This window comes from Hyla sarda, chromosome 11, assembly GCF_029499605.1.
Source record: "Hyla sarda isolate aHylSar1 chromosome 11, aHylSar1.hap1, whole genome shotgun sequence".
NCBI lineage: Eukaryota > Metazoa > Chordata > Amphibia > Anura > Hylidae > Hyla > Hyla sarda.
In genome coordinates, this window is record NC_079199.1 from 72988202 (window position 1) to 73012189 (window position 23988).

At 44.2% G+C, this 23988-nt stretch overlaps 1 protein-coding gene across 2 annotated transcripts in view; it reads right to left on the reverse strand.

The window, feature by feature from the left end:
* Positions 1-23988, reverse strand: part of BAZ1A (bromodomain adjacent to zinc finger domain 1A) — a 353746-nt gene that overhangs the window by 77800 nt on the left and 251958 nt on the right. For both annotated transcript variants that reach the window (XM_056545400.1, XM_056545399.1), the window contains exons 18-19: positions 18711-19235; positions 3461-3621 (exon numbers count right to left, since the gene is read on the reverse strand). In XM_056545400.1, the coding sequence (XP_056401375.1) occupies positions 3461-3621; positions 18711-19235 (686 nt within the window). The remainder of the gene's footprint in view (positions 1-3460; positions 3622-18710; positions 19236-23988) is intronic.

Genomic DNA, 23988 nt, shown 5'->3' on the forward strand with positions numbered 1-23988 from the left:
ATCACAATGCTCCAGCCCCTGTATCGCCAGTCTTTACGCACGGAGCGAGTCTGCTCTGTGCAGTAATGATAGCGGGGTACCGCAGCCGAGATCCCGGGGGTCCCCAGCAATCTGACATCTTATCCCCTATCCTTTGGGATGGGGATAAGATTTCTAGGGGCGGAGCACCTCTTTAACCCCTTATGGACGCAGGGCGTATGCATACACCCCCGTTTCCAAGTCCTTAAGGACTCAGGGCATATGGATATGCCCTGCGTTCTTCTGGTCCCTGCCGCTCACCGAGCAGGGACAGGACCGGGATGCCTGCTGATATCGTTCACCAGATATCCCGGCATATAGCTCAGGGAGGTCCTGAGGTCCATATCGGCAAGTCGTGCGTCAATTCAGACGTGCGATTTGCGGTTATTCTGGGTCAATCGGGTCTCTGGTGACCCGGAAAAAAAGGGTGAATGGGGCTGTCTGAGACAGCCCCATTCCCCCTTAGTCAGCAGGAGTGAGGTGGCACGGGTGTCACCTTGCGATCATGTGATTGATCGGTCGGAACGAGCGACCAGTCACGGACCTGCTGGGGACGGCGATCGGAGCGGAGATTTGCGCCGGAGGTCGTCTCCTACCTTGTCCTGGTCCGGCGGGGGTCCCCTCTGGTGCGGTGGCGGCGACAGGAGCAGCAGGATCTGCTGCAGCAGCAGTGGCGGCGGCCCAGGGCAGGATACAGTAGGAGGTAAGGCCTCTTAACTTCCTGCTGTTGCTTCGCAACAACTCTCGGCATGCAAAAGCCAAAGCGCATGATGGGAGTTGTAGTTTTGCAACTGCTGGAGTTCCAGCTACAACTTCCAGCATGCCCTTTGCTAGTCTGTGCATGCTGGGGGTTGGAGTTATGCAACAGCTGGAAGCACTTTTTTTTTTCAATGAAAAAGTGTGCTGTTGCACAACTACAATTCCCAGCATGCACAGACTACCAAAGGGTATGCTGGGAGTTGTAGCAGTGTGCCTCCAGCTGTTGCAGAACTACAACTCTCAGCATGCCCTTCGGCTGTCAATGCTTGCTGATTGTTGCAGTTTTGCAACAGCTGGAGACACATTGATTGTGAAACAGAGTTTGTCACCTAACTCAGTGTTTTGCAACCAGTGTGCCTCCAGCTGTTGCAAAAATACAACTCCCAGCATGCACTGATAGACTGCAAAACTAGAACTCCCAGCATGTACAACAGCTGGAGGCACACTGGTTGCGAAACACTGAGTTAAGTAACAAACTCTCAGTGTTTCTCAACCAATGTGCCTCCAGCTGTTGCATAACTACAACTCCCAGCATGTATGGTCTGTCAGTGTATGCTTGGAGTTGTAGTTTTGCAACAGCAGGCCCCCCCATGTGAATGTACAGGGTACATTCACACTGGCAGGTTAACAGCAAGTTTGAGATGCGGCAAATTTTCCGCCGCAGCTCAAACTCCCAGCAAAGAAACTCACTGTAAACCCGACTGTGTGAATGTACCATAAAAACACTACACTACACAAAATAAAAAGTAAAACACTACATACCCCTACACAGTCTCTCTCCCTCCCCCCCCAATAAAAAAAAAAAAAAAAAATCTTATACGGCACTGTTTCCAAAATGGAGCCTCCAGCTGTTGAAAAACAACAACTCACAGTATTGCCGGACAGCCACTGACTGTCAAGGCATGCTGGGAGTATTGCAACAGCTGGAGACACCCTGTTTGGGAAACACTGCCGTAGGGTATTTTTGTGGCGGATTCAAATCCCCAATTTAGTCCTCAAATGCGCATGGTGCTCTCTCACTTCGGAGCCCTGTCGTATTTCAAGGAAACAGTTTAGGGCCACATATGAGGTATCTCCGTACTCGGGAGAAATTGCGTTACAAATTTTGGGGGGCTTTTTCTCCTTTTACCCCTTATGAAAAGGTAAAGTTGAGGTCTACACCAGCATGTTAGTGTGAAAAAAAATTAAAAATAAAATTTTTTCCACTAACATGCTGGTGTTGCCCCCTACTTTTATTTTTCACAAGCGGTAAAAGGGAAAAGAACAAATAAAATTTGTAAGGCAATTTCTCCTTAGTACGGAAATACCCCATATGTGGGCGTAAAGTGCTCAACAAGGCTCAGAAGTGAGAGCGCACTATGTACATTTGAGGCCTAAATTGGTGATTTGCACAGGGGTGGCTGATTTTACAGCGGTTCTGACAAACGCAAAACAATAAATACCTACATGTGACCCCATTTTGGAAACTACACCCCTCAAGGAACGTAACAAGGGATATAGTGAGCCTTAACACCCCACAGGTGTTTGACAAATTTTCATTAAAGTTGGATGTGAAAATAAAAAAAATCACTAAAATGCTGGTGTTACCCTACATTTTTCCTTTTCACAAGGGAGAATAGGAAAAAGCCCCCACAAAATTTGTAACCCCATTTCTTCTGAGTAAGAACATACCCCATATGTGGATGTAAAGTGTTCTGCGGGCGAACTACAATGCTCAGAAGAGAAGGAGCACCATTGGGCTTTTGGCAAGAGAAGGTGTCTGAAATTGAAGGCCATGTGTGTTTACAAAGCCCCCATAGTGCCAGAACAGTGGACCCCCCACATGTGACCCCATTTTGGAAACTACACCCCTCACGTAATGTAATAAGGGGTTCAGTGAGCATTTACACCCCACAGGTGTCTGACAGATTTTTGGAACAGTGGTCCGTGAAAATGAAATTTTTTTTCTTCATTTGCACAGCCCACTGTTCCAAAGATCTGTCAAACGCCAGTGGGAGTGGGGTGTAAATGATCACTGCACCCCTTATTAAATTCTGTGAGGTGTTTAGTCGAGGGTGCACAGGGGTTCCCAAATGGCCGCTGGCAACACACTAGGAACAGGTAATGCAGTTATGATGTATGGTAACATGTAAAGTATGGTATTATAGCATTGCCTGATATTGTGTATGTATACATATAGAGGAGGAATTGTATCTTACAAGTGTGTTGCCTATATTGATAGATATCTAGCGGCAAGGGACATTGATGCTGTTTTTGGGGTGCATGTGTTTTATGGGTTAGCAGTGTCTGTCCTTTTTTGAGCTGTTTTTGATAAATTATGTATTATGGTATTTAATAAAGTATTTGGATTGATGAGAATTGTGTTACTCTTTTTTGGTAGCATATGTAGGTTTATTATATGGTTGTTGCTACCCATTGGTATATGGGAATTAATAATATTTCCTTGGGAGAGTGTAGGTGATACAATGTTTTAATTTTGCCTACTTAGTTGCAGCTGAGTTTTTTGCAAGTGTGAAAACAGGTAGTGCAGCTATAATGCTTGCCACTTTTGTTAGTCTTTTAGAAACTGATGGCAAAACTAATCTAAAAGTGACAAATATGACTACTTCTTGTCACCTTTTGATACTTACATTATTTAATATTACAAAGCATTACGTTTTACAGCATATGTCTTGATTAATACCTTAACAGAACCAAGTGTGCCCTGGTAAATTCGGTCTTCAACGTCAAGGAGCAGCTCACACAGTCTTAGTTCTAAGTGCTTGTCAGCAGAGGTCTGTGCAGTATCATACACTTTCAGAGGTCTTCCCCTCCCAGGTTTAATATCTGTCGGAGGTGGACTGTCTACAGAAATAATAAACTTATTACTAAAGTAACCTAAGTTATATCTAATAAACAAAAGTATTAATTTCTTGTTACAAAATATCAGGATACCTAGGACATTAAACTAAGTTTATGGTCCTTAAAATTACCGGCAGTGGTTTTGATCACTTAACGGATCAGGTGCATCTGCAGAAACAACACACAAGGGCTGTATTAAATCAAGGCTGCCACTTCTCTCAATGCTCTTGGCTTAGATGAGCAGAAGAAAATCGAACACCACTTCTTCCTGCCAGGAATAATGGACACTGCTACGATTCAATGTGATTATAGACAAGTGACTATAGATATATCTATCTATAGTCACTTGTCTATAATCACATTGAATCGTGGCAGCGTCCATTATTTCTTATGAGGTGGAAGTGTGGTTTGATTGTTTCTGCTAAACATATGTTTTAAGATTATTATTTTTTTTTCTAATTTACCCTTTTACTTTCTATATTATAAAATAATCCAGAACTATTGCAATTTTCAGGTTGGCCACTAGGCCTAAAACTCTAAGATGATCTGTAAAGCATTACAGTGAAAGGTTACACCAGTAGATAAAGATGACAATAGATTAAGCTTACAGCTCAGCTTTCCTTTAAAATAACCTTTGTAAAAGTACAGAGCATGTACAATAACATTTCCTTTGTAAAAGGTCAGGGCATGCATAGTAGCACACACTAATATTTCCCATGGTGCTTGCTATAAGGCATATCTCTAAATCCTGTAAAAACACACATTCAGGCAAGATGGCAGTCCCTATAATAATTTACTAAAAGCAATATTAGAAAAAAAGAACATGTTACAGTATATGTCTCTAATCAATGTAAATAAATCTAGACAATACATTCCCTTTAAAGTGCAGGATGACCTTTCCAGTGGACAGTGTATATCTTTACTTCTAAGTAAAGATCAGACATTTCAATCAGTAAATGACAAGTTATATAGAATGTGAAATCGAACCTCAAATCGAATAAATGACTTTCCTTTAAAACCTGGGCCATCCCCCTCCAACAACCTCCTGGCCCTATCCCCTGGTTTACCCCCTCTCACCCACCTCTTTTTGCCTGGATTTTAATGTATACCTTGTTTGTATATTTACTTGCTATATATTATACTTGCTGATGGAATTGGGTAGATGAGAATCCATTTTGTATTAAGACTTCATTATTCACAGTCTAAGTGACTGCATTCTATCACTTTTTTTTTCTACATAACTCCTGAACTTATGAACTAGAGACTATTGATGCCTTATCTTCAAGGATGCAGACACTTATCTTTTTCTACCCCAGATGCGTCCTTAAAACAATGGTTCATTATATTTCAGCTTAAGCAATCTATCTTTGTTTCCAACTTTCTTCTTACTATGCAAAAGATTTACGGTTTCCTGTCTTTCATACAATTTAAAGTTTACTGCGCATGCCCTATATACGTGTATAAGAAAGTTTATTTTAAGTAAAGAGCCAGTCTTAGAGACTGCACTCGGCTTGGTCACAGCAGTTGTGTCTGTGTCTTGATTTGAGTGGCAGGTGACCCGGGGGGGGGACTGCAGCCCCTTACAAGCCTTCAGCGCACAAATTGGGCATCCACCAACAGAAGACGTCTCGACCTTTGGGGTCGAACCTAACACTTGCCGCGCCCTTCGGGACGCTCTATTTCACACATTTGTACTATACTACCTGTGCTCTTAAACTATTTTGTTTGGCACTAAAAATGCATAGCAGTGCTTAACTCACTAAGTAAACAATATACACAATCATCAGTATGCAGAAAACACAATATACATAGTAAAGCAATACCTTGTTGGCCAACAAAGCAATTCATATAGGATGTATCTCTTTGTAAGAAAATATTTAGTACTACTAGTCATTGTTTTTTTTCTTACTCCTTTCTTAAATTTTTTAATCGGATTATTTTCTGTTCTATAAAGTAAGGTTCACATCCAAATCGAAGGCTGAGTTCGGCGCCTCTGTCACAGATTCCGTTTAGCACTGTCACATGGAGCAGAAATGGACAGACATGAATGGGGCATGACTGACCCCACTGCTGATTTTCCGCTTTCATGTCATTTTGCAGGATTATAACAAGACAAAAATGAACTGCACACAGCTTTTTTGTATCATTGTTTATATACGGATTCTGTTATGGGGACCCTTAACGGAGCTTCTGATGCAGATATGAAGCTAGCATAACATTATGCTGATAGATTAGATGGTGAGTAATGGTAACCGGTTTCTTTAACCCCTTAAGTAAAATGGATGGAAATGTACATCCTTGTGCGCTGGTACTTAAAGTGTACCTGTCAGATCCCCCGCAAAAAATTAAATAATGTTACTTAGTACCCAATACTCACCATGTACATAACATTTTTATGCCTCTATCACCTATATTTATGATAAAAATACCTCTTTTCATTAGCTCACAGTGTTCGGCCGAGTTCCCATTACGTTTTCAACCATACAGAAACGCATACGGCAGGGGAGAACTAAAAACTTCCGCTCCCGTATGCCTTTCTATGCCCTCCCGTATGTAATTCATTTCAATGAGAGGCACCCCATAAGTTGGCATGAAGTGCATTACGGGCGAACTACAATGCTCCGAAGAGAAGGAGTGATATTTGACTTTTTGAGAGCAAATTTTGCTAGGGGGGCATGTCGCATTTAGGAAGCCCCTATGGTGCCAGAACAGCAAAAAAAAAAAAAAAACACATGGCATACCATTTTGGAAACTAGACCCCTTGAGGAACGTAACAAGGAATAAAGTGAGCCTTAATACCCCACACGGGTTTCACGACTTTTGCATATGTAAAAAAATATATATATTTTTTTCACTAAAATGTGTGTTTCCCCCCAAATTTCACATTTTTGCAAGTGTTAATAGCAGAAAATATCCCCCAAAATTTGTAACCCCATCTCTTCTGAGTATGGAGGTACCCCATAAGTGGACCTGAAGTGCACTACGGGCGAACTACAATGCTCAGAAGAGGAGGAGCACCATTGAGCTTTTGGAAAGAGAATTCGTTTGGAATGGTTGTCAGGGGCCATGTGCATTTACAAAGCCCCCCGTGGTGCCAGAACAGTGGACCCCCCCCCCACATGTGACCTCATTTTGGAAACTACACCCCTCATAGAATTTAATAAGTGGTGCAGTGAGCATTTACACCCCACTGGCGTTTGACAGATCTATGGGACAGTGGGCTGTGCAAATGGAAAATTACATTTTTCATTTTCACGGATCACTGTTCCAAAAATCTGTCAGACACCTGTGGGGCGTAAATGCTCACTGTACCCCTTATTACATTACATGAGGGGTGTAGTTTCCAAAATGGGGTCCCATATGGGGGGGGTCCATTGTTCTGGTACCATGGGGGCTTTGTAAACACAAGTGGCCTTCAATTCCGGACACATTTTCTCTTCAAAATCCCAATGGCGCTCCTTCTCTTCTGAGCATTGTAGTGCACCCATAGAGCACTTTACATCCACATATGGGGTATGCGCTTACTCAGAAGAAATTGGGTTACAAATTTTGGGGGGCTTTTTTTATTTTCCCTTGTGAAAATGAAAAATTTAGGGTGACACCAGCATTTTAGTGAAAAAAAATATTTTTTTTTCATTTTCCCATCCAACTTTAATGAAAATTTGTCAAACACCTGTGGGGTGTTCAGGCTCACTATACCCCTTGTTACGTTCCGTGAGGGGTGTCGTTTCCAAAATGGGGTCACATGTCTGTATTTATTGTTTTGTGTTTATGTCAGAACCGCTGTAAAATCAGCCACCCCTGTGCAAATCACCAATTTAGGCCTCAAATGTACATGGTGCGCTCTCACTCCTGAGCCTTGTTGTGCGTCCGCAGAGCATTTTACGCCCACATATGGGTTATTTCCGTACTCAGGAGAAATTGCGTTACAAATTTTGGGGGTCTTTTTTTCCTTTTACCTCCCGTGAAAATAAAAAGTAAAGGACAACACCAGCATGTTAGTGTAAAAAAAATTTTTTTGTTTACACTAACAGGCTGGTGTAGACCCCAACTTTTCTTTTTCATAAGGAGTAAAAGGAAAAAAAGCCCCCAAAATTAGTAACGCAATTTCTCCCGAGTACGGAGATACCCCATATGTGGCACTAAACTGTTTCCTTGAAATACGACAGGGCTCCGAAGTGAGAGAGCGCCATGCGCATTTGAGGACTAAATTAGGGATTGCACAGGGGTGGACATAGGGGTATTCTACGCCAGTGATTCCCAAACAGGGTGCCTTCAGCTGTTGCTAAACTCCCAGCATGCCTGGACAGTCAGTGGCTGTCCGGAAATGCTGGGAGTTGTTGTTTTGCAACAGCTGGAGGCTCTGTTTTGGAAACACTGCCGTACAATACGTTTTTTATTTTTTATTAGGGGGACAGTGTAAGGGGGTGTATATGTAGTGTTTTACTCTTTATTATGTGTAAGTGTAGTGTTTTTAGGGTACATTCACACTGGCGGGTTTACTGTGAATTTACCGCTAGGAGTTTGCGCTGCGGTGAAAAATTTGCCACAGCCCAAACTTGAAGCAGAAAACTTACTGTAAACCCGCCAGTGTGAATGTACCCTGTACGTTCACATGGGGGGGCAAACCTCCAGCTGTTTCAAAACTACAACTCCCAGCATGTACTGACAGACCGTGCATGCTGGGAGTTGTACTTTTGCAACAGCTGGAGGCACACTGGTTGGAAAACCTTCAGTTAGGTTCTGTCACCTAACTCAGCATTTTCCAACCAGTGTGCCTCCAGCTGTTGCAAAACTTCAACTCCCAGCATGTACTGATCACCGAAAGGCATGCTGGGAGATGTAGTTGTGCAACAGCTGGAGGGATCGCAACTACAACTCCCAGCATGCAGAGACAGCTGTTTGCTGTTTAGGCTTGCTGGGAGTTGCAGTTTTGCAACATCTGTAGAGCTATAGTTTAGAGACCACTGCATAGTGGTCTCCAAACTGTGGACCTCCAGATGTTGCAAAACTACAACTCCCAGCATGCCCAGACAGCAAACTGCTGTCTGGGCATGCTGGGAGCTGTAGTTTTGCAAGATCTGGAGGTGCACAGTATAGAGATCACTTTGCAGTGGTCTCAAACTGTAGACCTCCAGCTGTTGCAAAACTGCAACTCCCAGCAAGCCTAAACAGCTCTCTGGGCATGCTGGGAGTTGTAGTTTTGCAACATCTGGAGGGTTACAGTTTAGAGACCACTATAGTGGTCTCAGACTGTAGCCCTCCAGATGTTGCCAAGTAACTCACCGGCTTCCGTTGGATCCAGGGAGCTGCGTCGCGGTCCTCTTCTTCCGCCGATCGTCGCCCGCTGCCGCCGCTAATCGTCGCCGCTGCCGTCGCCGATGGGTAAGTGGATCTTCGGCGCCGGTCCCTGTCGGTTTCCCCGTCCTGCCCACCCACCGAAAGTAAACCCCTCCGCCCCCGATCTGCTATTGGTGGTCGCGTCTAGACCACCAATAGCAGAGATAGGAGGGGTGGCAACCCTGCCACCTCACTCCTATCGCTACAGGGGGATCGTGGGTGTCTAGTACACCCGCGATCCCCCTTGTATTCCGGGTCACCGGGTCACCATAGACCCGTATGACCCGGAATCGGCGCAAATCGCAAGTGTGAATTCACTTGCGAATTGCGCCGATCGCCGACATGGGGGGGTCTAATGACCCCCCTGGGCATTTGCGCGGGGTGCCTGCTGATAGATATCAGCAGTCACCCCGGCGCGATCCCCGCCCGGCGGGGACGGAAATTCTTACGGGCGTACAGGTACGCCCTTGGTCCTTAAGTACCAGGGCGCAAAGGCGTACCTGTACGCCCTTGGTCCTTAAGGGGTTAAACAAAGTTAGTATGTTTAAAATCACTATTTTGACCACCTATAACTTTCTAATTTTAGTATATACAGGGCTGTATGAGGGAACATTTTTTGCATTGTGATCTGTAGTTTTTATCTGTACCACTTTTGCGTATATGTAACTTGGAATGTGTTGTAACAAAAAAGCCGCAATTTTGCCCTTTTTTATGTTGTTCACTGTATGGGATCATTAACATTGTTTTTGATAGTTCTGACATTTACACACGTAGCGATACCAAATATGCTTATAAAAAATTTTTTAGCGCTTTTTGGGGTAAAATGGGAAAAAGGGGCCACGCGTTATAGAACGGGAGCGGACTCATGACGTACCGGTACGTCATGGGTCCTTAAGGGGTTAAAACAATCCTTAGATAAGCATAGCACTGATCAGTATCGGCGATCTTCTCTTGTCTGCTTGATGTCAGAGACAGCTCCGACCATCCTGAAGGATAGGAGTGAGGTTGCGATTGGCCGATCAGGACTGACCGGCGAATCGCAGGGCAGGGGTTAGGGGTGAAAGTTCATTCATCCCCTGGATGTCTGGGCAGAGAAGGGGAAGATGGCGTAGATGGTGCGGGGGCCGTAGATGTGCCGGGAGCGGCAGCAGTTACCTGCGAATCATGCGGGGACCAGGGACTGGCAAAGTGCACACTGCGGTAGTCTGTAACCTAACCTAGTGTTTCCCAATCTCAACCAGTGTGACTCTAGCTGTTGCATAACTATAACTCCCAGCATGCACGGTCTGTCAGTGCATGCTGGGAGTTGTAGTTTTGCCCCCCCCCCCCCCCCCAAACATGAATGTACAGGGTACATTCTACATTCACATGGGCGGGGGTTTACAGCAAGTGTCCTGCTTCAAGTTTAAGATGCGGCAAATTTTCCACTGCAGCAGGAAACTCACTGTAAACCCCCACCCATGTGAATGTACCCTAAAAACACTACACTACACTAAGCCTGAAGAGTAAAACACTACATATACACACCCTTACACTGTCGTGCGCCCCCTCCCCCCCAATAAAAATTTTAAACATCTTGTATATCATTTTTTCCAAAACAGAGCCTTCAGCTGTTGCAAAATAACTCCCTACAGGATTGCCGGACAGCCATTGACTGTCGGGGCATGTTGGGAGTTTTGCAATGGCTGGAGGATCCCTGTTTGGGGAAAACTGACGTACAGTATTTTTGGTGGAGGAGGCAAGTGTAACGCTTGCATCCGGGTACATCCCTATGAAAATCCCTAATTCAGGCCTCAAATGCGCATGGCGCTCTCTCACTTCAGAGCCCTGTCATATTTCAAGGGAACAGTTTAGGGCCACATATGGGGTATTTCCGTACTCGAGAGAAAATTGCGCTACAGATTTTTGGTGGCTTTTTCTCCTTTTACCCCTTATGAAAAAGGTAAAGTTGGGGTCTACACCAGCATGTTCGTGTAAAAAAATAAAAAATTTTACACTAACATGCTGGTGTTGCCCCAGCAAAAGGAAAAACTTTGTAACACAGTTTCTACTAGGGATCGACCAATTATCGGAATGGCCGATATTATCGTCCAATAATCACGATTTTGGGCATTATCGGCAATTATCTTGCCGATAATGCCCCGCCCCCCGGACCGCGACCGCCACCCCCCCCGACCCGCCGCACCGCACCCCCGACCCACCGCGTCGCACCCCCCACCGTGATGCTGGGCGGTATACCGGTATGGATTTTTGCCCATACCGCTATACCGGTCGGGCCCCTCCCCACCCTCCGAGTCAATAATAAAATTAAACTTACCCGTAATGGGGGTGGTCCGGGCCATCCATCCTTCCTTCCTGTAGTGTCCGGGGGCGTTCCGGGTGAAGAGTGAACCGGTCCGGGCTGTCCTTCTCCGGCGGTCATCTTCTCCACTCCGGGCAGGCTCCGGCCTAGTACGCTGCATAGACGCCGCGACGTCAGGTGCGTCACTGCGCACGGGCGTCACTGCGCAGCGGCGTCTATGCAGCGTATTAGGCCGGAGCCTGCCCGGAGTGGAGAAGATGACCACCGGAGAAGGACAGCCCGGACCGGTTCACCCTCCACCCGGAACGCCCACGGACACTACAGGAACGATGGATGGATGGCCCGGACCACCCTGACAGGTAGGGGAGAGAAGCGGGTGGTGGCGGCGGCGGCCTATGGCCCTGCAAAAGCCACTGCAGATCATTGATTTAAAGCGCCCGCTTTAAATCAATGATCTGCAGCGGTGTCGCAGGGGGTTAAATAGCCGATAACTTATACCGGAATATCGGTATAAGTTATCGGCTATCGGCCCTAACCTGCACCGATTATCTGTATCGGTATCGGCCCTAAAAAACCGATATCGGTCGATCCCTAGTTTCTACCAAGTACGGAAATACCCCACATGTGGACGTTAAATGCTTTGCGCGGCGCACAACAAGGCTCAGGAGTGAGAGCACCATGTACATTTGAGGCCTAAACTGGTGATTTGCACAGGGGTGGCTGCTGGTTACAGCGGTTCTGACATAAAGGCAAAAAAAAAAAATACCCACATGTGACCTCATTTTGGAAACTACACCCCTCAAGTAATGTAATAAGGGGTACAGTGAGCATTTACACCCCACAGGCGTCAGATTTTTGGAACAGTGGTCCGTGAAAATGAAAAATTTCGTTATAAATGCGGTTATAAAGATAGGTCAAACGCCAGTGGGATGTAAATGCTCACTGCACCCCTTGTTATGTTCCTTGAGGGGTGTAGTTTCCCAAATAGTGTGCCATGTGGGGTGTTTTTCACTGTTCTGGCACCATGGGTGATTCTTAAATGTGACATGCCCTGCAAAAACCATTTCAGCAAAATTCGCTTTCCAAAAGCCCAATATCGCTCCTTCCCTTCTGAGCCCTCTAGTGCACCCGCAGATTTTTACATCCACATATGAGATATTTCCTTACTCAAGAGAAATGGGGTTTCAAATTTTGGAGGACATTTTCACCTATTACCCCTTATGAAAACGAAAAATTGGGGGTAACAGCATTTTAGTGAATAAGCATTTCTTCATTTTCACGTCCAACTTTATTGAAAATTCGTCAAACACTTGTGGGGTATTAATTTACTTCTAAACTGAACTGGTGCCTGAAAAATTCAGATTTAGAAATTTACTTGAAAAATTGCTGCTAAACTTTGAAGCCCTCTGATGTCTTCAAAAAGTAAAAACATGTCAACTTTACATTGTCAACATAAAGTAGACATATTGTATATGTGAATCAATATATAATTTATTTGGAATGTCTCTTTTCCTTACAAGCAGAGAGCTTCAAAGTTATAAAAATGTAACATTTTCACATTTATGAAATTTTGGAAATTATGCAAGTATCGACGAAAATTTACCACTAACTGTAGAATATGTCACGAAAAAACTCTCGAAAGTAAAAGCATCTCACGAGTTATTAAATGCTTAAAGTGAGTGGTCAGAGTTGCAAAAAAGGACCTTAAATGGGCACTGTCAGATACAAAAAATTTTTGTTGTAAAGCATGCAAAACCAATAGGTTTTAGAATTGCTTTGATTAGAAATTTTTCAGTATTTCATACTGAAAAAGCCAGTCAAACAACTGACTCGACGCCTGCTTGGACACATACTAGTCCTGCTGTGTCCATGTGTCATCACCTATGTCATGGACACACTTCCTTGATTGACAGCTGTGAGTGCAGGGCTCACAGCTAGAGGAAAAATACACCCACTGTCAGTGTGTGTCCCGCTACTGTCAGTGAGGACAAGCTGGAAGTTGTAGTTTTGCTAATGCTAGGGGGAAATGTGAGCAGACAGCATACTGAGGGAGGGGGCAGAGACCTGCAGTGAGGCCACAACCCCGCCCTTTGAGAGGAATTCAGACTAGTGAGCTAAATTTAAAGTGTAATAAAAAAATAAATAAAGGTGCTAGACACATAAAAATGTGTCAGGATTAGGTACTGAGTGATATATTAAAAAAAAAGATTCTTGATTTGACGGGTACACCAGAGCGGTCCTTAAGGTCAAAATGGGTTTTGTACCGAAGGGGTTAAGGCCAAAATGGGCTGTGTCCTTAAGGGTGTTAAAGAGGAACTGTGGTCAAACCAAAAAGGAGAATGCATCACAAATAGCTTGGGGTGCCCTTCATACTTACCTTTTTACTGATTCTTGATGCAGATTTTTGTTCTTGACATGAGGGTTTATAGTTAACAAATCGGACAATCTTTTAGATGGGCGTGAACCTAATTTTAATAAAGGTATTGAATATCAGGCGATTGTGATCCCCCTTTAAAGTACAACATTCACATCCCCTGACTGTATAATCCTACCCATAACTTGATATTCTCTCCCAATTTTAAAAGTAGGTGTAAGCTTATCTGACAGATTTCCTAAATACACAATTTATAAACCTTTATATCTCAAGAACGGGGAGAAATATCAAGAAACTGTGAAAGGGCATTTGAGCAGAGCACCCAAGGTATTTAATTAAAAAAAAAATATTTGGGTTGGCCTCCGAGTCTTTTTAAAATTTTTGCATGAATCAAAAGTTTAGGCCAATTAGAGTGCTCTCTTGTAACAAGAATTTTTTTTTTTTCAAAGTAAATAAGATTTTCAGTTCAGGCTTCTTCATTTGCAATAGGTATTAAACATTGACTGCTACAGATTGGATCAGTATTGACTAATCCATTTATGACAAATGCAGGTTTCGTTTAGGATTGGAGGACAGCAGGGTTCATTGTATGAGTAAACAGCTATTAACCCATTAAGATAATGCATCAAAAATGTACAACACTGCAGCAAGTAACTTTGCGCACAGTGTCGTACATTTACGATACGACTATGTAGTCAGCAAAAAAAAAAAAAAAAAATATATATATATATATATATATATAAAATATATATATAGCAGGAGAGCTCAGGCTGCTATCAGCAGCCGGGGACTCACAGATAATGGCGGACATCAGCAATCACACTTGTCAATGCCGACCACTTTAACTTTAGTAAAACTGGAGGTTCAGGTGGTCTTATAAGTGGGGGTCTGATAAGCTCAAATGGCTGCCACAGGGCACCTCATCTCCTTCCATGTCTAGGATGGCCAAGCTTCAAGAAGATTGATCATGTTACCGATTAGAACTATGTTATAACATATTACTGAACAGTACAAAGTAATGTAATTCTTGCTATTAATACCGTATATACTCGAGTATAAGCCGACCCGAGTATAAGCCGAGACCCCTAATTTCAACCCAAAATCCCAGGAAAAGTTATTGACTCGAGTATAAGCCTAGGGTGGGAAATACCTCATCCCCCCCTGTCATCATCCAGACCCCTCATTAACATCCTCATCATCATCCCCTTGTCATCATCCCACACATCCCCCCTTCATCATCCCCTTGTCATCATCCCACACATCCCCCCTTCATCATCCCCTTGTCATCATCCCACACATCCCCCCTTCATCATCCCCTTATCATCCCACACATCCCCCCTTCATCATCCCCTTATCATCCCACACATCCCCCCTTCATCATCCCCTTGTAATCATCCCACACCCCCCCTTCATCATCCCCACCCCCCTTCATCATCCCCACACCCCCCCTTCATCATCCTCTTCTCATCATTCGCCCTCAGTGGTCTTCAACCTGCGGACCTCCAGAGGTTTCAAAACTACAACTCCCAGCAAGCCCGGGCAGCCATCGGCTGTCCGGGCTTGCTGGGAGTTGTAGTTTTGAAACCTCCGGAGGTCCGCAGGTTGAAGACCACTGCGGCCTTCAACATCATCCAGCCCCCCTTTCACCCCCTTTAGTTCTGAGTACTCACCTCCGCTCGGCGCTGGTCCGGTCCTGCAGGGCTGTCCGGAGAGGAGGTGGTCCGGTGAGGAGGTGGTCCGGGCTGCTATCTTCACCGGGGGCGCCTCTTCTCCGCGCTTCCGGCCCGGAATAGAGGCGTTGCCTTGACAATGACGCAGAAGTACGTTGGCAATGAACGCACCTCTGCGTCGTTGTCACGGCAACGTGACTATTCTGAGGCCGGGCCCGAAGCGCTTAGAAGAGGCCTCCCCGGTGAAGATAGCAGCCCGGAACCACTATCCCACCGGACCACCTCCTCACCGGACAGTCCTGCAGGACCGGACCAGCGCCGAGCGGAGGTGAGTACTCAGAACTAAAGGGGGTGAGAGGGGGCTGGATGATGTTGAAAGCCGCAGTGGTCTTCAACCTGCGGACCTCCGGAGGTTTCAAAACTACAACTCCCAGCAAGCCCGGACAGCCGATGGCTGCCCGGGCTTGCTGGGAGTTGTAGTTTTGAAACCTCTGGAGGTCCGCAGGTTGAAGACCACTGCGGGTGGGGGAGTTCACTCGAGTATAAGCCGAGGGGGGTGTTTTCAGCACGAAAAATCGTGCTGAAAAACTCGGCTTATACTCGAGTATATACGGTATAATGTTTTCAAACAAAGATGTAAAAGCCCTCCCTAATAAAGAAAATAAATCAACCCCCCCCCCCCCAAAAAAAAATATAAATGAAAAAAATACTATATATGCAATGTTTATTATTCCGAACGGGGAACGGCATAAACATAAAAAATACCAAACACCAGAATTGCTGATTTTTGGTCACATCACGTGAAAAGCAATCAAAAACTTCATACAGCCCTGTATATAGAAAAATGAGAGTTCTAGTTATATATTTTTAAAGTATGGGTACTATTTTAACCCCTTAAGGACCAATGCAAATAAACCTGTACGCCCCTGAAAGACCAGGCCTGTTTTTTCAAATCGGGGATGTCTGTCGTTATTAGAGAATAACTCTGGTAACGTTTTGCCAATCACGATAATTCTGACATTGTTTTTTTGTCACAAGTTGTCCTTCATGTACATAGTAAAAGTAAGCCGATATCATTTGTAGTTTTTTTTTATAATGCAAAAAAGCATGAAATTTTTACAAAAAATTTAGATTTTTTGCTATTTTAACACTAATTGGTTGCATATATTTATACTTACTGACCAAATAGTTTATGAAACTTATACTTTCAGATGTCTACTTTATTTTGACGTCATTTTTAGTTTTTAATTAACATTTTAAATTAGTTAGAAGCCTAACAATTTTACTTGAAATTTTGAAAATTTGAAAAGTACATCTTTTTTTATGTGCTATGCAAGGTTTGCAGAAATTAAAAGGTAGTAGAACATAGGAACCCCCCCCCCCAAATGACCCCATTTTAAAAACTAGACCCCTCAAGGTATTCGCTAGGGGGTACAGTGAGTATTTTAACACCATAGTTTTTTGGCAGGAATTATTACAAAGTCAGTGTTAAAAATTCGAAAATTGCAATTTTTCACAAATGCATCATTTGGGGGGCATATTTTTTGTACATCACTTCTGATATTGAAAGAAATGCACCCTATATTTTATTTAGCTGCTTGTCCCATGTTCGGAAATACCCCCGCTTTGGCCATATATGGTTCCTTGGCCGCATGGTAGGACTCAGAAGGAGAGGAGCGCCATTTGGCTTTCAGGGCAGAACAGTACCCCCACCCCCACAAGTGACCCCATTTATATACCGCACCCCTACAAGTTATTGGCTGGCCGGCTGGCAGTATAACGCGTCTATCTGTGACAGTTAAGGCTCCTGATGGATATATCCGCCATGTTGTGGGAATAAGCACCCGCTCATGGCGAATATATCCATCACTACTGCGGCTGGGTAGCTCAGTGTGTCCGCTCATGACTGCTGGCGGAAAATCCGCCGCTATGAGTGGACGCACAAAGCTACTCAGCCGCAGCAGCGAGCTCATTACCGTGACTGCTGCATAATGTGTAGGATCACGTGGCGGACATCCGCAGCATATTACATGCTGCGGATGTCCGCCAACGCGATCCTACACATTATGCTTTTTTTTTTTTATTAGATTAATTTAATAAATGTATTTTTAATATATATATATATATTTTTTTACACTTTTATTACATTTTTATTTATTTTTACACTTTTATTTTATTTATTTATTTACACACTTTTTAATACTTTGGAATACTTAGTATTCCAAAGCATTGCAGTTATATGCTGCCTGCCAGTTTTCACTAGCAGGCAGCATATTTCACTAGCAGGCAATACCCAGGGCAGACCTGTGGGTCTTTGTAGGACCCCCGGGTGCCCAGGTATGCAGCAGCACCCCGCGATGCTCTGGGGTGCTGCAGGAGAGACAGAGGGAGCCCCCTCCCTGTCAGAACTCCTTACAGCGCGCGGTCACTTCTGACCACGGCTGTAAGGGTTAAACTGTCGGGAGTGAAGTGAACTTCACTCCCGGCAGTGCGGCAGGCCCCGGCCAGCCGCGTATTACACACAGCACCCCGCGATCCGCTGTGCGGGGTGCTGCAGAGGAGACAGAGGGAGCTCCCTCTGTCATAACACTTACAGCCCGCGGTCACTTCCGACCGCGGCTGTAAGGGTTAAAACTGCCGGGACCGAAGTTTACTGGCAGTGCAGCAGGGTCCCGGCTGTGTGATACAGCCGAGTCCCTGCCGCGATCTCGTGGGTGCACTGGGCAGCACCCACGAGAATAATGGACGAGTATAGACGTCCAGGTGCGGGAACACCCGCCAACCTGGACGTCTATACTTGTCTATGGTCGTTATCGGGTTACTCTTATTGACCCACAGAATAAAGAACATGGAAGTTTTACCGTATAGTGTACAGCATAAAAACAAAACCTCATATTAGTTTCAAAATTGCGATTTCTTTTTAATTTCCCCACACAAATAATGTGTTTTATGTTAAAGGGGTTGTGCGCTGCCCTGACTTTCGGAGCTCCACTCACAGCGTCCGGAAGTTCATTACCCCCCTTCCCATAGGATTTCGTTGAGGGGGCGTTGAAGAGACGTTTCGTGACTTCTCGCCCGGCGGCCGCTAACACGGAAGCCCGCACACACCGTTCGGAGTAATGAACTTCCGGACGCTGTGAGCGGAGCTCCGGAAGTCAGGGCAGCGCACAACCCCTTTAATATGCAAAGTGTGATTACAAAGTACAATTGGTTGTGCAAAAAACAAGCCCTTATAGGCGTCTGTAAATAAAAAGTCTGGAGATAAAAAAAAAGAAAAAAGGAGGATAAAAACAAATGCAAAAATGTCCAAATAAACAACTAAAAACCATTTGTATCCCTTTTAAAGAATAGAACAAAACATTTACATCATTTTATGTCACATGAGATATTGCAATGGTTAAAATACCTGATATGTGAAAACGGTTTGCTGGGAAATTACATAATTTCTGGCAGATTCTCATCTTTTCTTGTATCAGGATTTCCTTAAGCGAACTTTCTCTATACCCTCGTGTGTTCAAGCACTCGATAAGTTCATCCAACTGTTCCACTGTGCTGTAGTAGCTCCAGCGATTTGGCTTGTCTACTGGTTTAGAAAGCTCAATAATTTTTTCCATATCTTTTACAGGAGAATCATGACCATTAACCTTAGAAATATTTTCAGTTTCTGTTTCAGTAATTGGTTGAGGTTGTAGCATATCCTGGGTTATGCCAATATAGTCCTCCTCCACAAAAAGTCCTGGTATAGAAAAGAATGTCCAGAATCGCCTATACCATCGGTCTCGGCCCAAAGGGATTATGTTGGTACATGCTGTGACATGTTGCATCTTTTCTAACAATTCGTGCTCTTTTTCCTCTTGTTTCTGCCTCAATTCTTCATTTACTGCAGAAAGTTCTGGCTTTCCCAGGAAATCTAAAGTTTTCTCTTTTAGACCTATGAAGAGACAACAGAAACAAAGTTAATTAAATTACAACCAACCAATGGGAGTACAGGACCCTATTTATTTATGCTATACAAGCAAAAATACTTTGCAAAAAAGTTATGTGCATGCAAAAGCACTTTTTTTTAACCAAAGAAGTTGCTGTCATTCCCTTGCATTGTTTGGTTGTATCATTGTTTTCTTAAAAAAAAAAAAAATGGTGCACCGTAAAAAAAAAAGAATATATGAATCTGTAGATCTAAAAAAAACAAACAAACATAAGAATGTGAAAAGCTAGAAGCATGATTACATTTCAAATCCAAAGAGAATAAATCTGTCAGCTTGGGATCCATGTATTAAAGTACTCAATAGTGCCTCAAGTAAAAAACTGCAAGAGTTTTACAATACATTTAGGGGGTGGAGAGCATGCTGTTACTTTAAAGGGGTTCTTTGGTGCTTACACATCTTTTCCCCTATCCAAAGGATAGGGGATAAGATGCCTGATCGCAGGAGTCCTGCCGCTGGGGACCCCCGGGATCATGCACGCGGCACCCCGATTGTAATCAGTCCCCGGAGCGTGTTCGCTTCGGGACTGATCACAGGTGACCACCGGGCCGGCGGCGTGTGACGTCAAGCCTCCGCCCCAGTGTGACGTCACGCTCCGCCCCTCAATGCAAGCCTACGGGAGGGGGCGTGATAGCTGTCACGCCCCCTCCCGTAGGCTTGCATTGAGGGGAGGAGCATGACGTCACACGGGGGCGGAGGTGTGACGTCACACGCCGCCGGCCCGGTGGTCTTCTAATCAGTCCCGGAGCGAACACACTTGGGACTGATTACAAACGGGGTGCCGCGTGCATGATCCCGGGGGTCCCCAGCGGCGGGACTCCCGCGATCAGGCATCTTATCCTTTATCCTTTGGATAGGGGAAAAGATGTGTAAGCACCGGAGAACCCCTTTAAGCCTTGTATACTAGAAAAAGACCGCAGAGCATAACTACTAATAACATTTTATTTTTATTTAACAAGTTTAAAATAGTCTTTCAAACCATCAATAAGTGCATCAAGCTCAACCTAAAACCCTACTGTGTTAATCCAGATTAACCCCTTAAGGATTTAGCCCTTTTTCACCTTAACCCCTTAAGGACTCAGGGTTTTTCCGTTTTTGCACTTTCGTTTTTTCCTCCTTACCTTTTAAAAATCCTAACCCTTTCAATTTTCCACCTAAAAATCCATATTATGGCTTATTTTTTGCATCACCAATTCTACTTTCCAGTGACAGTCATTTTACCCAAAAATGCACGGCGAAACGGAAAAAAAAATCATTGTGCGACAAAAATCGAAAAAAAAACGCCATTTTGTAACTTTTGGGGGCTTCCGTTTCTACGCAGTGCATATTTCGGTAAAAATTACACCTTATTATTCTGTAGGTCCATACGGTTAAAATGATACCCTACTTATATAGGTTTGATTTTGTCGCACTTCTGGATAAAATCATAACTACATGCAGGAAAATTTATACGTTTAAAAATGTAATCTTCTGACCCCTATAACTTTTTTATTTTTCCACGTACGGGGCGGTATGAGGACTCATTTTTTGCGCCGTGATCTGAAGTTTTTATTGGTATGATTTTTGTTTTGATCTGACTTTTTTGATCACTTTTTATTCATTTTTTAATGTTATAAAAAGTTACCAAAATACGCTTTTTTGGACTTTGGAATTTTTTTTGCGCGTACGCCATTGACCGTACGGCTTAATTAATGATATATTTTTATAGTTCGGACATTTACGCACGCGGCGATATCACATATGTTTATTTTTATTTTTTTTACACTGTTTTATTTTTTTTATGGGAAAAGGGGGGGTGATTCAAACTTTTATTAGGGAAGGGGTTAAATGACCTTTATTAACACTTTTTTTTTACTTTTTTTTTTTTAAGTGTTATAGGTCCCATAGGGACCTATAACACTGCACACACTGATCTCTCATCCTGATCACAGGCGTGTATTAACACGCCTGTGATCAGCATTATCGGCGCTTGACTGCTCCTGCCTGGATCTCAGGCACGGAGCAGTCATTCGTCGATCGGACACCGAGGAGGCAGGTAAGAGCCCTCCCGGTGTCCGATCAGCTGTTCGGGACGCCGCGATTTCACCGCGGCGGTCCCGAACAGCCCGACTGAGCAGCCGGGATACTTTCAGTTTCACTTTAGAAGCGGCGGTCAGCTTTGACCGCCGCTTCTAAAGGGTTAATACCGCACATCGCCGCGATCAGCGATGTGTGGTATTAGCCGCGGGTCCCGGCCGTTGATTAGCGCCGGGACCCACGCGATATGATGCGGGATCGCGGCGCGATCCCGCATCATATCGCGGGAGACGGCGCAGGACGTAAATATACGTCCTGCGTCGTTAAGGGGTTAAGGACTCTGAGGTTTTTTCAATTCTGACCACTGTCACTTTAAACATTAATAACTCTGGAATGCTTTTAGTTATCATTCTGATTACAAAAATGTTTTTTCGTGACATATTCTACTTTAACATAGTGGTAAAATTTTGTGGTAACTTGCATCCTTTCTTGGTAAAAAATCCCAAAATTTGATGAAAAATTTGAAAATTTAGCATTTTTCTAACTTTGAAACTCTCTGCTTGTAAGGAAAATGGATATTCCCAAAACATTTTTATTCACATATACAATATGTCCACTTTATGTTTGCATCATAAAATTGACATGTTTTTACTTTTGCAAGACACCAGAGGGCTTCAACAGCAATTTTCCAATTTTTCACAAAATTTCCAAACTCACTATTTTTCAGGGACCAGTTCAGGTTTGAAGTGGATTTGAAGGGTCTTCACCTTAGAAATACCCCATAAATGACCCCATTGTAAAAACTACACCCCCCAAAGTATTCAAAATTACATTCAGTCAGCGTTTTAACCCTTTAGGTGTTTCACAGGAATAGCAGCAAAGTGAAGGAGAAAATTCACAATATTCATTTTTTTACACTCGCATGTTCTTGTAGACCCAATTTTTGAATTTTTACAAGGGGTAAAAGGAGAAAATTTATACTTAAATTTGTAGCCCAATTTCTCTCGAGTAAGGACATACCTCATATGTCTATGTAAAGTGTTCGGCGGGCGCAGTAGAGGGCTCAGAAGCGAAGGAGCAACAAGGGGATTTTGAGAGTACGTATTTCTGAAATGGTTTTTGGGGGGCATGTTGCATTTAGGAAGCCCTTATGGTGCCAGAACAGCAATAAAAAAAAAAAAAAAAAAACAAGGCATACCATTTTGGAAACTAGACCCCTTGAGGAACGTAACAAGGAATAAAGTGAGCCTTAATACCCCACAGGTGTTTCGCGACTTTTGCATATGTAAAAAAATAAATAAATACATTTCACAAAAATGGGTTTCCCCCGAAATTTCACATTTTTTGCAAGGGTTAATAGCAGAAAATACCCCCCAAAATTTGTAACCCCATCTCTTCTGAGTATGGAGGTACCCCATAAGTTGGCCTGAAGTGCATTACGGGCGAACTACAATGCTCAGAAGAGGAGTCATATTTAGCTTTTTGAGACCAAATTTTGCTCGGGGGCATGTCGCATTTAGGAAGCCCCTATGGTGCCAGGAAAGCAAAAAAAAAACACATGGCATACTATTTTGGAAACTAGAACCCTTGGTGAACGTAACAAGAGGTTAAGTGAACCTTTATACCCCACAGGTGTTTCACGACTTTTGCATATGTAAAAAAATACATTTTTAAAAAGGGTAAAAGCAGAAAATACCCCCCAAAATTTGTAACACAATTTCTCCCGAGTAAGGCGATACCCCATATTTGACCCTAAACTATTGCCTTGAAATACGACAGGGCTCCAAAGTGAGACCGCCATGCCCATTTGAGGCCTAAATTAGGGATTGCATAGGGGTGGACATTGGGAATCACTGGCGTAGAATACCCCTAACAGGGTGCCTCCAGCTGTTGTAAAACTCCCAGCATGCTTGGACAGTCAACGGCTGTCCGGCAATACTGGGAGTTGTTGTTTTGCAACAGCTGGAGGCTCCGTTTTGGAAACAGTGGCATACCAGACGTTTTTCATTTTTATTGGGGAGGGGAGGGGGGCTGTGTAGGGGTATGTGTATATGTAGTGTTTTTTACTTTTTATTTTATGGTAGTGTAGTGTTTTTAGGGTACAGTCGCACAGGCGGGGGTTCACAGTAGTTTCTCGCTGGCAGTTTGAGCTATGGCAGAAAATTTGCCGCAGCTCAAACTTGCAGCCGGGTCCCAGGGTGCAGGGTCCCAGTTAACTGCTTAGAGGGAGGAACAGTTCTGGGCTCGGACATAGTAAAAAAATAAACCAGCGTCTCACCAGCGTATGTGTCCCTAACAGGGCAGCTGCTGTGAGGAGAACTTTAGTCAGCTGCTGAGAGAGAGACAGAGAGAGACAGAGAGAGCGAGACAGAGAGAGCGAGAGCGAGACAGAGAGAGCGAGAGCGAGACAGAGAGAGCGAGACAGAGAGAGCGAGAGCGAGACAGAGAGAGCGAGACAGAGAGAGCGAGACAGAGAGAGCGAGACAGAGAGAGCGAGACAGAGAGAGCGAGACAGAGACAGAGAGAGCGAGACAGAGAGAGCGAGACAGAGAGAGCGAGACAGAGCGAGCGAGACAGAGCGAGCGAGACAGAGCGAGCGAGACAGAGCGAGCGAGACAGAGCGAGCGAGACAGAGCGAGCGAGACAGAGCGAGCGAGACAGAGCGAGCGAGACAGAGCGAGCGAG